The sequence below is a fragment of the Haliotis cracherodii genome, unplaced genomic scaffold (assembly GCF_022045235.1).
Source record: "Haliotis cracherodii isolate W230 unplaced genomic scaffold, xgHalCrac1.p SCAF_9, whole genome shotgun sequence".
Lineage (NCBI taxonomy): Eukaryota > Metazoa > Mollusca > Gastropoda > Lepetellida > Haliotidae > Haliotis > Haliotis cracherodii.
The window spans coordinates 33419196-33436258 of NW_027266343.1; the positions used below are offsets into that span (position 1 = coordinate 33419196).

The window sequence follows — 17063 nt, forward strand, 5'->3', positions numbered from 1 at the left end:
TGTTTTGTTTCATGACAATTGTTTAATCAATTACTATATATTTTACAATACAAATAAGAAGTTACGAGAAATTAGAACTGTTAGTTGTTTTGTTATCTAAAAATAGTTGGTACTTTAGTGTGTCTAATCGTGAATAAATCATGTTTAAACTAATATAAAGCTTTATTTATTTTCAGCCATTTGAAATTTTATTACTGATAAATATGATTCACATATAAGCAGTTGTATTTAAAATAGTATATAAACTCAGCGTCGCCATAGTTACCAGACTGCTTATACCGCCATTTTGGACGAGGTGCAATGCGTGAGATGCCTTGAGAGGAATGAGACGTCATGCATCAACTAAGATAATGAACACATACAGCATAATTCTAAAGCTAACATGACAAATTTGCAGAAGAGCACCGAATCAGACCAACTGTCTGATTCGTGTGCAGAATCGTCGTGTAGTGAACTTCAACAACTTGACATAGACCTCGAGTCGAGAGAGGATTCTCCGAGTGTAAGAGCACTTGCCAAAACGCGACAACAAGAAGAGGAAGTGCTACAGATTATTAGACAAGTAGACGCTCTCGGTGCTAACACTTTAGATCTGAGCAACAAGGGACTTTTGCATCTGCCAGAGGAAGTATTAGAATTGAAAGGCCTGGAGGTATTGCAATTGTTACGTTGACAAAACATAATCAAGAAGTTATTCAAACAATGTGTTTCACACATCAGTCCAAACTGACACTCTGACACGTCTGATTTGTATTTCATATTCAAAAATCTTATTTTACCCAAATATATAAAAGATTTTCTTGAATAGTTTAGAAGGGAGATATGATATATAATCTCCATTATTTCAGGAAATAAGATTTCTGAGACTAATAATGAGATTCAATTTGTTTATACAACTTCGTAAGATTTCGTGAGTATTGTAATCATCGTGTAGCCTATACATGGTTAAAGAATGTCGCAAAACATGCTGTTCCAAGTCTTGTTGATGAATGAAAGTTGACACCACAAAACTTTGCGCCCAAAACTGAAGTCTTGTTAAAACTCAAACATAGGCTATAACTCAAAGTACTAGACGAAATATTTGAAAAATTATCTCTGAATTTAATGGTTGTATTCAACAGACATGTTCAAGTGAAATATGTATTGGATAACTTTCTTACAGACTTACTAACTTTCTTAATGTCGAATATTACACACTTGGCAATCAGTCAATACCATTTCCACGTTAGACTATGGAGATGTTGCTTTCTTATTGGCTGGTCAATACATGCAAATTATGTGCTATCTAGGCAACTGTATATGATTTTCATGGTACATATAGATTCAGTCTAGATTTCATCTTTCAAAGACTGGAGTTGGCTTGTCTTCCTTTTTCCAGGAATATCAGACATTAATTCTTTTACATGTCATGGTTATTAGCTATTCATTGCATTATGTCCCATTTCATGTGGACTGATGTTTAATTACGTCATTGACAAACTGTTGTAAAATGTGGATTCAGAGTCTTTTTATAACTACAGTAAAGTACGGTTATAACATACTTAAAGGGACTACTAATTTTAGTTCGTTATAACTGTAGTTCGTTATAAGCATATATAAAGCATAACTACAGCAAATAGTCCGGACCCAAAACGTTAGTTCGTTATATCCGTAAGTTCGTTATAAGCGTGTTCGTTATAACTGTAGTTTACTGTATTTCAAGTGAATACATCAGGTTGTGAGAAACTACTATTGATAGTTTTATAAACGTAACTGCAAATGCTTCTTATTAGTATTAAAACTAGGTTAACAAATACCGGTGTGCACATTTCAGAACCGGTTTGGAATTCTAACCAAACCATAACCAGTAACTGTTATCTGATAATCTTAAAGGGCCTAAATGATTACTGGCTACTCACAATTTATCGTCAATTTTCATGTTATTTCTGAAATATTCTGTGTGTAAAGTTGCCTATACCAATAACTTTTATTTTTGTGAAGGTTTGAGCAAAAGGTTTGAATAGAGGGGAACACAAAGTACCTGATCTACTCTCAGTTGTCGGATTTCCATTTTGTGAAAGCCTCAGTGGCTGAGTGGGTTAAATCGCTGAGTTCATGTGTTGGTGATTAGGTGCCTCACTCTGGCGGTGTGGGTTCGAATCCCGGATGGGACTGAACCACAACAGTACTAGAATTTGTACTTTACTAAGAGAGTGTAACAACTGAACCAGTTATCGTTATCGTTTTAACAGCAGGTGCCACATGATTACATAGACCGCTTCAGTTATGAAAATTGCGTTTTTTATTATCTCTGGTATCACACTCAATTATTTTATTCAATGAAATTAATAAGAAATGTTTTTTATCAATTTGTTGCTACTGATGTAAACCAATATTCCCAAGCATGATACTATGTTTGCTTCTGGATATGAAGAGAGAACTTAGAAATACAAGGTGTTGTACATGGCGTATGAATCAGTTTCCAAAGTTTGTTTGTTTGTTGTTTAACACCGCACTCAGCAATATTCCAGCTATATGAAGGCAGTCTCTAAAATAATCGAGTCTGGACCAGACAATCCAGTGATTGACATCATGAGCATCGATCCACGCAATTGGGATCGATGACATGTATCAACCAAGTCAGCTAGCCTGACCATCCGATCCCGTTAGTCACCTTTTACAACAAGCAAAGTCACCTTTTACGGCAAGTATGGGTTGCTGAAGACCTATTCTACCCCGGAATCTTCACGGGTCAGTTTCCAAAGTACACTGGCCAGGAGGGCTTGTTAACAAAAAATGTTGGAAGCCCTCATGTGTGACTTATGGCTATGACCTACATAGTGTGTGTTGACCTAAATGTTTTGTGTGGTTAAAATACCGCATGTATGTATATCAGTCATAATCAGTGTACAGCAAAAAACAAATTTACTACTTTGTGTGGGTTTCCGATAAAATACAAAATGAAAATATATAACAACTGTCTTTGACATTAATTGTTGCCTTAACTGACTTGATGATTCATGGCAATAAATCAGTACTGACTGGAATTTTAACTAGACATTCAGGCCAGGTCTTACAGAAATGTTATTACCCCAATTTTAAAGACAATGGCATTTGACAGCCATTTGAAACACTGGTTGTGCATACCAGTTTAAGGGAATATTCTTTGTGAGCTATGCTAGTATATGAGTATTAGAAATTGGCACTAGTCCTGTAGACCTTGCCAAACTGCCCAATAGTTAAGGTATCATAAGGACTAGTAGAAATTTGCCATTTTTAAGGGTTTTGCTATATGTTATCATTATAAGGACTAGTGGACTAAAACAGTTAGTTTCTATCACTGTACATGGTATATGCACTGACATGTAAAGTAGTCCTGCACCATGACTGTGGAATATATTTATTTTATGAAAAATTAATAATCTAGAAACCCATTAAAAAGCAAGTCTAGCCAGCTCTAGCTAACTTTATTATACATGTATGTGAAATCAGCATAGGGAATTTTTTTTTTTTTTAGTGTCAAGAAGGATATTGTGTAATATAAGATTTCAGAGACTAAATGTTAGTCTATATGTAAAGGTGCTATCTAAGTTACACATAAAATTTAACAATTTAGTGATTTATCTAGGATTCCAAACTCTGCCCTTGGCAGGCAAACTGGGAAAAACCCTCTAATTATGACATACTTTAACATTGCATTCAATAGTTTAGAACAAAGCACCAAAGCCTTATTGATCCTTCTTATTGGTCCTGTTATCTGTGAAATACAAGTCACCTCTACATAGAAATAACATTGGGTATTGATTATAACAATATCTACATTAATTGGGAAATTTATTCGAGCCGGAATATGTCTCAAAGCCTCATTTTCAATAGAATTCAGTGTAATCATATGGACTATTATTAGCAAAGTCTATTAGATGACACAGAATTTTACTTGACTCAGGTCTCCATACTAATGGATAAAGTCAGAAACTGCAATTGATACATGACAAATTTAATTGCACACTGAACACAAAGTCAGGCAAACATTTATACTTGTCTTCACTTTGATGAAGTCAATGTCCGTGCACAGTTTTTGTGGGAATTTATCAGTGGTGATTGTCATAATTCCTTCTTTTCCTGGATACTTATCTATGTCAAGAGATTCATCATCATTAGTTATCTGGATAACTATTGATCAGACCAACTGAGGCTTAATTCCTATCATTGGCACCCCATACCTCTATTAATAACAATCATTGTGACAGTTTTGTCAACGCTTGCCGTTTTGAGTGTATCTGTCTATGATTATAGCACGTTGGGTTGTTCCTGGTCATGACAGGCGTAGTAAAGACACGGTTTGTTCTGACTGGAAGTGTTTTTATAACTATTTCCCGGACTGTGATTGTGACAGGAAGTCCATTTCCCTCAATCAACCTCCGAGTCCCATTTGTCATACTGCACCTGTAACAGTCTATAAAAAAAAGACTCATTGAAGTATGTTTCAGCATTGTTCAGCCTCAACTACAATCATTGATTTTCTGGTTGTTAGAATAGGGGCATCTTTTTTTCTGAAATAGGGGTGGGGGATTTAATTTATGGCATGTGTTCGCCACAAAGTTACATCTTTGGGTTAAAATGTAGAACTTAAAAAATATATATTTTTAAGAATCCAACTAGGTGAGTCCCGGCCTATTTTGTGTTCATTGGTAATTATATGGCCATGGAAGACAAATGCATTTGTGTTTTATTACTCACTTCACAGATCTGTCGACTATACTTTTCACACATGTGGAATAAAATTATGAGAACATTAATGTGTTATTCCCACAGAGTACTATATTTCTCTGAAAAACAAATAATAGTGTTGGAATTCTTTTGGATTTCTTTTGGCATGTGTCATGAAAAGGTCAAGGTCAGAGCATAGTAAATCCCCACAAGATTGCTTTGTGGTTAGATTTTCTCAAAAAGTATTGTTGCATTTGTCATAAAGCCTGGTATATAATCTCTCTAGGACGAGGCCATTTTTCATAGACTTTGATCAAGATTAGTCAAACATCAAGGTCAGCTTTCAGGTTTTTGTAAAACATCTTAATATCAGAGTCAGTTTTCTTAGCCATCGTTACCTTTACCATGTTTACAGACATTGAACTATAAATTTACCTGTTTCTTTAGAAATGCTTCCGGATCAAATGTCAATCACATTTATGTCAAAGGTCAAGGTCACCTTTGAGGTAATTTTGTGCAATGTAGTTGTGTGATACTTTCTCCTAGAGTATGGCACAAAAAATATTGACAGTAGAGGATGTCTTACAATGGATGTTTTCAACACAGACCTATTGAATTATTTTGTTCCGTGCTATAAGGTCAAAGGTCAAGGTTACAAGAAAGAAAATAGGGTTATGGTTACACATTCTTTAAAAGTATTAATGCATTTATAAATAAACAGCATATACATTATTTAGGATGTGGCCCTGATATTGAAAGATTTATGTCACAAAAAGTCAAAGGTCAAGGTCAGCATTCAAAATTTTGAAATGTTGGTGGGTGGTCTGTGAAAAATCTAAGGCTTCTCTTTGGTGCATGTGGTGAAACACGTTTGCATCATTCATTGCCAGTTACTTTTGTACTTTAACCAATACTCCTGAGACTTGGAATTTTGTTGGATCTAAAGAAGTTTTGTTGATTAAGTTCAGGGAAAAGTGTTTTTGGACTTGAAGCACATGACCGATCAAACTTAAGTATCACTTACAAAATCGTGAAAGTGAAAGTCCGAATGTGTTTTCTTATCATCAGATCATGCAACCAAAACGATTAACAAGGGGTATTCCAAATGATAGTTACAGGATGTAATGGGATAAACATTTGAAATGGAAGAGGCTTTTCACAGCCCATGAGAAGTACTACCGTACAATCTTGGTCATCCATTAGACATTCCAGAATTTTCTTTTGTTCAGTTTTCAAATTTTGAATCAAGAACTTTGTCAAAATGTTTCAAAGTGTAGTCTAGGAAGGAATTCACCATTTTGAAACTACAGCCATCAAACTTGAGAAAGTTGATTGGCTTATGTCGTCTTCCTGTTATTGATTTCAATTGTCGGTCAAAGTTTACTGAAGGTTGTCCTGACATGACCGTTAATGTGATATCCTCAGACCTTTGTGTAGGGGTAGTGAGCACCAAGATAGGATTGGGTACAATCATAACAAATACTAGTACTAGTCACTGACCAGTTATCGCCATTTTCTTCATGTTATTTCTGACATATTACATGTACAAAGTTGGCTGTACCAATAACTATATTTTTTCGGAAACTATGAGCAAAATGCACTTATTTCTGTCCGCAATCTCATTAAAATCAGATCTTAGTTCTCGCTACCACTAAACAAAGATCTGAGGACATCCCATCAGGGATCATGTCAGAACGACCTTTCATCCGACCAATCAGAGTGTCGCTTACCAGATCATGAAAATGATAGTCGGAATGTGATTTCTATCATGCAGCCTCGAAAACTTTAAAACGGGGTATTCCCAACGATAGTTACAGGCTTAACGACTTGATCTATACAATCTAGACCATATATTAGCCTCAAATTTTTAAGCGAGAATTTGTCAAAATATGTTTCGAAGCGTAGTCGCTGATTGGAAATTAGTGCCGTAAAGCACGAGAAAGCTGCCTTCTGATTGGCTAATGTCGATTTCTTGTCAGTCATTCCATCGGTCGGTCAGAGTTCACGAAAGGTCGGTCTGACGTGACCTGTAATGGGATGTCCTCAGATCTTTGTTTAGCAGCAGCGAGAACTAAGATCTGATTTTAATGAATTGTTTTGTCCGTGGAATAAGATTCAGTTGATTTCTGTTATAACGCTACAATAGGGAATCAAAACTGTTGAAATAGAACTTTCCCGTCAACTTGCTGTACCAGTTATCGCCATTGCAGCATGTGACACATGATCACACACACCATTTCCGTAATACAAATTACATTTTTTTTGTATCTCGGCTAAGAAATGCTATTATCAATTTGTCGTCTGCAAACTGACAAAAACCAATATTCTCCAAATTCGATCTGCACATGCTTATCCTTAACACAATGTACCATGGGGTTCGCGATATATACTGGTTATGCATTTTTGGAAATATGGCTGAAATAGGTTTCAGAATTGTATTTTGGCGAAGAAGTGACAGATAGATAGAAAGCAATGACAGAACTGAAAGTGCATCATCATTTTGTTTGATTTATATTTTAGCGTGATTTAGTCGCGTGACACCGCCCGCATGTCTTTTCTAAAGTTGTATTTGAGCAAGGTGATCATGGTGGTTTTTTTTTTAAATATTTCCTCACAAGAGTCCGTTTTGTTCATAATTTTCAGATAAATATTCGTCTCTTCTATTGAATACGAGCAAAAGTAAAATGAGATCATGCGCTCGCTTTAACGGGGAGTTGGCGATAATTGGTCCTCAGCGATAACTGGTCTTTTCTAAGATGTTGACTGTGTTTGTATATGAACATGATATGTACTGTAGGAAGTACTATCTTTTTTAAAGAATCTTGGCTATGATCCAGATGATGGTCCAGATCTTTTACTGAAATGGGATTTCACCTCAACTTTTTATTACAGAACCTGTACCTAGAAGGTAACGAGTTAGCCTACCTCCCTGAAGACTTCTTCTGTTGCCTGTCCAACCTAAAATGGCTGGACCTCAGACGGAACTTTCTCTCTCGCCTTCCCACATCCAGTATTGGCAAACATCAGCATCTGCGCAACCTGTTACTGGAGGGCAACAATCTACGCACATTGCCCCTGGAACTAGGTAAGAGCCACACACAGTTCTACATGACATAAACTTAAACACTCAGACAGATGTTTTGTAATGACTTGGCTTAGGGATCCACTGAATAAGAATATCACAAATGTGGAATACTGTTATATGTTTTTTATTTTCCATTCTGTCAACTGAATTGTTGTAATGAACAAAATGTACACTTTAATTCTTTTCATTAAAAAAAAGTCATATTCATTCCGTTTTCTGTCTCATCAAACTGATATATTTTTTATAGATCACTTTAATATCTTTTTATTTATATTTTTTATTTCAACCACCAAACCAACATTTCAGTTTGTTAATTCTGTAAACTAGGTGGTTTTAAAAAACTCCATTTCTTGTCTGTCTTCAGTTTGTACCAAACAATTTTGCATCTACTTTTTGTCAGTGATGATGCAAAATGCCGTGGATGTGTTGTGTGTTACATAGAGAATCTCACCCGAGTGTGTTTTGATATCAAATATATCAACGAGTATTGATATATTTGATATAAAAAAACACGAGGGTGAGATTTTATTTATAATCCAACATCAATCTTCCAACTTTTTCAGTTTGTAGACAGTAATAAGCAATGTCTTAAGTGTAAAAAGTACTGCTGACAGCTTTAGTAGTAGAGCCATTAGTGATGTCATTTGATTGTGACGCCATGGTAACCAATGACGTCACAATGGTCTGCAAAGCATTGTGATGCAATGTCATTGCAGCGATATCTACAGTGTAGATATCGCTTGATCTCACCCAAGGATATATCCTGTGGGAGCCAGTTTTGGATGATAAACATGATTAAAATAGGTGATATTCTAAAAATGTTCTCCCTTTTTAAAGATAAATATGCTAAGTGATTTTTAATTCTGTTTCAAATAGGTTTTGTGAGTACTCTGCATGGCCTCAACATCACTAACAACCCTTTGGAGTTCCCTCCCCTTGAAATCCTTGAAAAGGGAACAGTGGAAGTGCTGAGGTTTCTCACTGAAATGTTAGAGGCCAAATCTGCCAAGTTTACAAATGGAGGTTTGTAGAAAGATTAATAGTTACTGTTACAGAAGATATTTGTTTGTTCTTTATATATTGCAGTGTTCAAGCGGTCCTTATTATTAGTTAAAGATTTATTGGGGGGCCCTTGATTCAAATGCTATAGTGGCAAAACAGAAGAACCCCAGGACCCCATAATTTTAAACACTGAAGTGCAATAATAAATCATTGGTGTCATTTGTAGGCAATCAGACTAAAATTGATGGAAGTTAGCTTTGCGAAGTCTGTAAGTAAGATAACGGTTTTACCTAGATCAACAATCGAGGGGTCTTAGGGACGCCGAATATTTAATTTCAAGGATCTTTATCATGTTTATAGGATATATGGGGTCCTGTAAAGTAATGATATTGAATAGTGTACTGTACTCTATGATTTAATAATTATCTTAAATACAGGACCTTTATATTTATACTTAGTATTGTCGTGCGTCTCTCAAGATGCAATATATATATTTTTTCTGCATCTATTCTAAACGTTTGTGCGTACTGGATTTACATATCTTTGCCATGTAAAACGCTGAAGATATCCCTTAAAGGTGTGATGTTCAGAATTGACAGGTTAATATCTGCATGAAAAGGTCTAAAAATTGAGAACTGCAATATTAGTGGGATTTTATGAATTTTTAAAATATCTGCCAAATATTTACATTAAAGGTCATAACTTTGAAGCTACCTGGACTTCAGTAGCTGCATTACTGTATTCTAGAGCATGAACACTGATCATTCACGCACAAGTCAGCATCTAATGATGTACGCTGACTCCCCAGATTCAATACTACTGAGTAAGGAGGACAGCTCCAGTGATGATGAGTGGGACGGATCCCTGGGAGAGATCGCACGCATGCGACAGCGTGCACGCTCAAAACACCATCAGAAGTCGGCAGGGTCCAACTCCGACATCGGTGGTCTGGTTCCTCACTCTGCAGAGCTGCATCGACCAGTTAGCTATACAGATATCAAACAACAGCATTTAGAGAAGTTGAAGAAAGTCGGAGCATCAGGCAAGTTAGAGAGGTAGGTTCATCAGGACAGATGAATGAGAGCGATACACTGCTTTTAATCACAATCTGTTCTTTACAGAGCTGTAGATAATTTTTGAGCCATTGATTAAATAATTTACTTTCTAAGCATCATTCTCATTTGGTATTGATCATTTTCTTAGGGTATTCGATATTTTTTGCTCCCTTGTCTAATCCATTGGTGTTTTTAACACCAATCAGTAGCACTTTTTTTAGTAATTATGCTTGAAATGCTTTTTCAAGTGACTGCTAATTTGTATCTGTTCATGTGCTGCCCCAAGTCATGGATCTATGACGTCACATGTGATGCATTTATGAGCATTGTTTTTACACAATATACCAGTATGTTCGTTTGTGCATCGAACAAAACTAATATCTCTTGAATATGAGCAAGTCTTCATATATTAACCAACATGTAAGGTATTTGCATTTCTTTTGGCAGTGAATATAGATACAAGTGATTTCTGCAACTTAAACTATGCTATGGTTGATATATAAATTCTCTATAATATTACATTATGACCTATAGTTGGGTCCATTTTACTTGCAAAAAATGCACGCATGGAATGGCCAGTGACTTCCTGGCTCAGAATCAGCTGCAACAACAATAGCATGATGTCATCATACTGATTTATATCTTTGGTATTGTAAACTTATTCAATTAACATTTTTGTCAAGATATGAACAGAGTGTCAGATTGATGGGTTGAAATTAAACCTAAACACATATGGCTCTGAGTGCCAGTGTTATGAGGGTGTACATGGGTTTGCTTGTATGTCCTGCCTGCTCAGTCTTACCTGATATGATTGTTAGACCATTGCTTGCATGATCCTGTTTAGTGATGTAATATGACCACGTCTTGCACATTCTGAATCAGGCCCAAAACAAATAATATGGTTCTGATTATCTGACTGACCCTAATTAGAGATACTGGCCCAAACCTTTTTTAGAAGTACCCACTGTTTGTGACCAGAAACAGATTGTACACATGAAAATAAATATTACATTCTGCAAATTTTACAGTTGTTTTCCAACATATGTAAAGTTTTAAAAAGAAGAATAAGCTTACACACCTACCATTTTGTGAATATTGTTTGTTGTTAAATGCCACACTCAGCAATATTCCAGCTATATGACGGCGGTCTGTAAATAATTGAATCTGGACAAAACAGTCTAGCGATTGACATCATGAGCACTGTTCTTCAAAATTGGGATATGATGACATGCATCAACAAAGTCAACGAGCCTGAACCCCCCCGATCCCATCGGTCGCCTTTTGCATAAGTTACAAGCTTGGGTTGATGAAGACTAATTTAAACCTGGATCTTCATGGTTATTTTGTGAATAAGTGTTATCAGAACCACATTATTTTTATTAGGCCTATGATGATCTTTGACCACTGCTTAACCATTTGCTTCTAATATTACTTATTTGAGCACTGCTTGCTTCTTCTAACTCTCTCCTTGACTGCTCAGTGCTGCAATCAGGAAACTCCTCGCACGCAAGAGGAGCTCCAAGAGCTTACTGATGACTCCAAAGAGGATTCAAGGTCATACGCAGGGGGACAGGTGGGAATTGTTGGGTGGAGAGGTGTGGGTGGAACTGTTTGTGTATAGGGAGGTGGGGGAGAACTGTTTGTGTATAGGGGTGTGGGGGAGAACTGTTTGTGTATAGGGAGGTGGGGGAGAACTGTTTGTGTATAGGGGTGTGGGGGAGAACTGTTTGTGTATAGGGGTGTGGGGGAGAACTGTTTGTGTATAGGGGTGTGGGGGAGAACTGTTTGTGTATAGGGGTGTGGGGGAGAACTGTTTGTGTATAGGGGTGTGGGGGCGAACTATTTGTGTATAGGGGTGTGGGGGAGAACTGTTTGTGTATAGGGGTGTGGGTGGAACTGTTTGTGTATAGGGGTGTGGGGGAGAACTGTTTGTGTATAGGGGTGTGGGGGAGAACTGTTTGTGTATAGGGGTGTGGGGGCGAACTATTTGTGTATAGGGGTGTGGGGGAGAACTGTTTGTGTATAGGGGTGTGGGGGAGAACTGTTTGTGTATAGGGGTGTGGGGGCGAACTATTTGTGTATAGGGGTGTGGGGGAGAACTGTTTGTGTATAGGGGTGTGGGGGAGAACTGTTTGTGTATAGGGGTGTGGGGGAGAACTGTTTGTGTATAGGGGTGTGGGGGCGAACTATTTGTGTATAGGGGTGTGGGGGAGAACTGTTTGTGTATAGGGGTGTGGGGGCGAACTATTTGTGTATAGGGGTGTGGGGGAGAACTGTTTGTGTATAGGGGTGTGGGGGAGAACTGTTTGTGTATAGGGGTGTGGGGGAGAACTGTTTGTGTATAGGGGTGTGGGTGGAACTGTTTGTGTATAGGGGTGTGGGGGCGAACTATTTGTGTATAGGGAGGTGGGGGAGAACTGTTTGTGTATAGGGGTGTGGGGGAGAACTGTTTGTGTATAGGGGTGTGGGGGCGAACTATTTGTGTATAGGGGTGTGGGGGAGAACTGTTTGTGTATAGGGGTGTGGGGGAGAACTGTTTGTGTATAGGGGTGTGGGGGAGAACTGTTTGTGTATAGGGATGTGGGTGGAACTGTTTGTGTATAGGGGTGTGGGGGCGAACTATTTGTGTATAGGGGTGTGGGGGAGAACTGTTTGTGTATAGGGGTGTGGGGGAGAACTGTTTGTGTATAGGGGTGTGGGGGCGAACTGTTTGTGTATAGGGATGTGGGTGGAACTGTTTGTGTATAGGGGTGTGGGTGGAACTGTTTGTGTATAGGGGTGTGGGTGGAACTGTTTTGTGTATTGGGGTGTGGGGGCGAACTATTTGTGTATAGGGGTGTGGGGGCGAACTGTTTGTGTATAGGGGTGTGGGGGAGAACTGTTTGTGTATAGGGGTGTGGGGGAGAACTGATACTTGATTGATTTCAAGATGGATTAGCCTGTTGGGTAGAAGTAGTCATGGATGGATTTTAGGGTGTGGAGTATGATGGAGGGAGTTTGGGGAAGAGTAGTTGTTGTGGAGGGGTTTGGGTAGACTAGTAGTTGTGGAGGGGTTTTGCTTAGAGTAGTGTGTTTGAGGGTGGATTGGCGTGTGGGGGATAATAAGTCATGAATGGATTTGAGGGTGGATTGGTGTGTGGGGAGAATAAGTCATGAATGGATCTGAGGGTGGATTGGTGTGTGGGGAGAATAAGTCATGAATGGATCTGAGGGTGGATTGGTGTGTGGGGTAGAATAAGTCATGAATGGATTTGAGGGTGGATTGGCATGTGGGGTAGAATAAGTCATGAATGGATTTGAGGGTGGATTGGCGTTTGGGGTAGAATAAGTCATGAATGGATTTGAGGGTGGATTGGCGTGTGGGGTAGAATAAGTCATGAATGGATTTGAGGGTGGATTGGCGTTTGGGGTAGAATAAGTCATGAATGGATTTGAGTGTGGATTGGTGTGTGGGGTAGAATAAGTCTTGAATGGATTTGAGGGTGGATTGGTGTGTGGGGTAGAATAAGTCATGAATGGATTTGAGTGTGGATTGGTGTGTGGGGTAGAATAAGTCATATATGGATTTGAGGGTGGATTGGTGTGTGGGGTAGAATAAGTCATATATGGATTTGAGGGTGGATTGGCGTGTGGGGTAGAATAAGTCATATATGGATTTGAGGGTGGATTGGCGTGTGGGGTAGAATAAGTCATATATGGATTTGAGGGTGGATTGGCATGTGGGGTAGAATAAGTCATGGATTTGAGGGTGGATTGGCGTGTGGGGTAGAATAAGTCATATATGGATTTGAGGGTGGATTGGCGTTTGGGGTAGAATAAGTCATATATGGATTTGAGGGTGGATTGGCGTGTGGGGTAGAATAAGTCATATATGGATTTGAGGGTGGATTGGCATGTGGGGTAGAATAAGTCATGGATTTGAGGGTGGATTGGCGTGTGGGGTAGAATAAGTCATATATGGATTTGAGGGTGGATTGGCGTTTGGGGTAGAATAAGTCATTTATGGATTTGAGGGTGGATGATGGCGTGGGAAACTAGTCAAAGAAGTAGAATTTGAATTCTCACTGCCACATTTGTTGCTGCTTCAGTCAAGTGAACAGTCTATTTGTGCGGCTCAGATAATAATTGTTCTTATTTAGCACTAAGATCTATTGCTTGTGGTGCATGTACTAGGTAGTGAATTTAAAAGATTTTGACCCAAACTGCATCCAAACATTCAAACTGTTTATGCAACTAACTTTGATCACTTGTTTATTAGAGAATAGCAGCACTCCTACCATTAGCGTTAACATTATTTAGTCATTTCTGGGTCTGTGGCCATGCAGTTGGTTGTAAGCATGGACTGTAAGAGTGTACCTTTTAACTTGTTCAGAAGGAAGTCTGGTTCGAGTGTGATGTCATGGAAGGTGAACCAGTACCCCGAGCCCCCAGTGCCAGAGTATGTGGACCTGCGCATGGCGGAGGAGAGAAAGGCTGCCAAGATACGCGAACTCAAAGAAAAACAGGACGCCATCCTGCAGAGGAGGAGGTGAGTAGGTCGGCAGATCAGTACACCAGTTTTTGATAAAGGTATTGACCTAGCCATGCTAGCATGGGTGGGTCAGTGGTGTACAGTACCCAGCATGCTGCCGCTGACAGAGTTACATTCCTTTGCTGCCTGGATCTGCTGGTTTGAATCTCATATTTACTCTTATGACCCTTGATCGGTCAGCTCCATGTGTTTTATATGGTGATCTATGACATGTTATTTTTTGCTTTCTTTCTGCACACCATGGTCAGGGCTTGATTTAGCTGAAAAAATGTACACCAGTGCAACCTGTTAGCGAAACATGCAAACTAGTATTTATGTCTACATGTCTACAGGAGCGGTTGGGTAGCGTAGTGGTTAAAGCGTTCGCTCGTCACGCTGAAGACCCGAGTTCAATTCCCGACATGGGTACAATGTGTGAAGCCCATTTCTGGTGTCCCCCGCCGTGATATTGCTGGAATATTGCTAAAAGCGGCGTAAAACTTCACTCACTCACATTCATGTCTACAAAATCTTTCAAATATGTATCTCACCTTGTCCACACAATATCAATCTAATTAGGGGCTTGACGTCATCAAATTGTGGGTACTTCAAGATTATGTGCACATGTATCATCTTTGATAAATTTATGGGATCAGGGTGCAGCCTGTTTTTGTACGGTGCAACGAGGTTTTCATGTCAACATGCAGCTGATGCAAGTTAGACTAGTTCCTAAAATCCCTGACGATATAACTGCAGTACTGATCATTGTGACTCACGTATGCCGTTATGACTCTTCTCTAATAAATATGTGTTGTGTTCTGTTTTTTCATGAATGTTTGTCTTCATTATACATTTTATGATGTGATTAAATGACAGAGATTCCCGATCGGACATGTCTGGCGCATGTGACCATTTCCGGATCCCTGGTATGGCCCCTTCAGTTGCTCGCTGAGTGTCAGGTGAAATTGATGGCATGCTTTCCATTTCAGAGATGAACAGATGTTAAAAGACTGGAGAGAAGAAACAAAGAAACTAAAGCAGAAGAAATACTACGAGAGTGTGCAGAAGGGAACCAAAGGTGAGAATGATGTATTACCATCTAGGTTTCAATCAAAGATGGCTGGTGTTCCAGCTAAAGGTAGATCATTTTTATGGAATGTTGTTTTAAAGTCTTATGATATTTAATCCTACTGTTATATTGAAAACTGTTTCAATCTCTTAATAAATCAGATCTTAGTGATTGCTACTGCAGAGCAAAGATCTGAGGACATCCCATTATAGGGCACGTCAGAATTTATTTTTTTTCATGAACTTTGACCTGCAGATGAAGTGACAAACAAGTTGACATTAGCCAATCAGAGAGCAGCTCCTTGAGCTTTACAGTACTAGTTTCAAAATGGCGCCATGCCAACTTCCATTCCAGACTTCGTTTTGAAAAGTATTTCTTGATTCAAAAATTAAGACATGAAAACTGGAACGTCTGATACATGGCCAAGATTGTATGGCAATACTTCCCTGTGGAAAGTCTCTTTCGTTTCAAATATTTGTCTCCTTGAAGTGAGAGATAGACGATGATTTTGAGGGAATCAGTCTTCAGCCTGTAACTGTCATACGGAATACCCTGTGTGAACCTTTCCAAGGTTGCATGATTAGAAAATACATTCACTGTCACTTTCCCCTTCTGGAAGGTGATGCTCTGATTGGTCGAATGAAAGTTGCTTTGACGCGTCCCATAATTAGATGTCCTCAAATCTTTGTATAGCGGTAGCAAGAACTAAGATCTGATTTTAATAAGGTTGACAACTGTTTTGGCCTCTGTTCCTGCCATAGTTTTAAGCACACCTTACTCATGTGTTATGGGCCCTTTCATTGAAAGACATTTTGTCAAAAAGACCAAGCTCAGTATTCCAGGTTTTGTATTTCCTGGTTACATCATTGTCAGATTCTCAGGCAAAGTTACTTCTACAGGGATGGATCTTTAAGATAATTTTTTTTTAGAATCCTATCCCATCAAAAGTCAATTGCATTATGTCAAATGTCAAGGTTTTTGACAGTAGAGGATATCCGACGATGGACTTATTCAACACAGACCTATAATAAGTTTATAGTTACACTTTTGCTTAACAATATTGATGCGTCTATCATTACACCTAGTATATACATCCTTTAGGATAGGTCCCTGATATGAAAAGATTGGGGTCAAAATATGTCAAGGGTCAAGGTCAGCATTCAGGTTTTTTTACAACATGGTTATATCATTGTCACTTATGTTTGGCACTGCTACCTCTACAGACGTGAAACTTTATATTTGCATGTATCTTTACAATTCCCACCCCATGAGATGTTGGTGGCATGTCTGTCAGTCATCAAGGTCAATCATTCAGTGCCAATTACTGTTGCATGAGTACTTGTACCCCAGAGACTTGGAATATTGGATCATAAGATGTTGTCATTGAGTAAGGTCAGGGTCTGGAAAAAATGTTTTGACTGGCAGTACCTGGCATGATAATATTTTGAGGGCTTTGAGGAAATGGCAGTGAAGGTGCTGCTCCTGTCTTTTTCATGTACAGCAAACACATCTAGTATCCTGAAGTTCTTCAAACAGCATTGGAAATTCAGAAATTAATTCATAATGTTGTAAGATCAACCAAACTATAATTCGTCAGTGTGCCAGGTATTTGGACATCCTGTCTTTGATGAAGATGGCTTACGCACCAGAGAT

General features: G+C 38.6%; 1 protein-coding gene across 5 annotated transcripts in view; it reads left to right on the forward strand.

Annotated features, from left to right (window-relative positions):
- Window positions 1-284: 284 nt before the first annotated feature.
- The window catches only part of LOC139452352 (leucine-rich repeat-containing protein 27-like), a 32682-nt gene continuing 15903 nt past the window's right edge, over window positions 285-17063 (forward strand). For all 5 annotated transcript variants that reach the window (XM_071233805.1, XM_071233802.1, XM_071233806.1 and 2 more), the window contains exons 1-6: window positions 285-652; window positions 7582-7774; window positions 8651-8797; window positions 9585-9831; window positions 14204-14359; window positions 15331-15419. In XM_071233805.1, coding sequence (XP_071089906.1) covers window positions 383-652; window positions 7582-7774; window positions 8651-8797; window positions 9585-9831; window positions 14204-14359; window positions 15331-15419 — 1102 coding nt within the window. In that variant the 5' untranslated portion in view covers window positions 285-382. The remainder of the gene's footprint in view (window positions 653-7581; window positions 7775-8650; window positions 8798-9584; window positions 9832-14203; window positions 14360-15330; window positions 15420-17063) is intronic.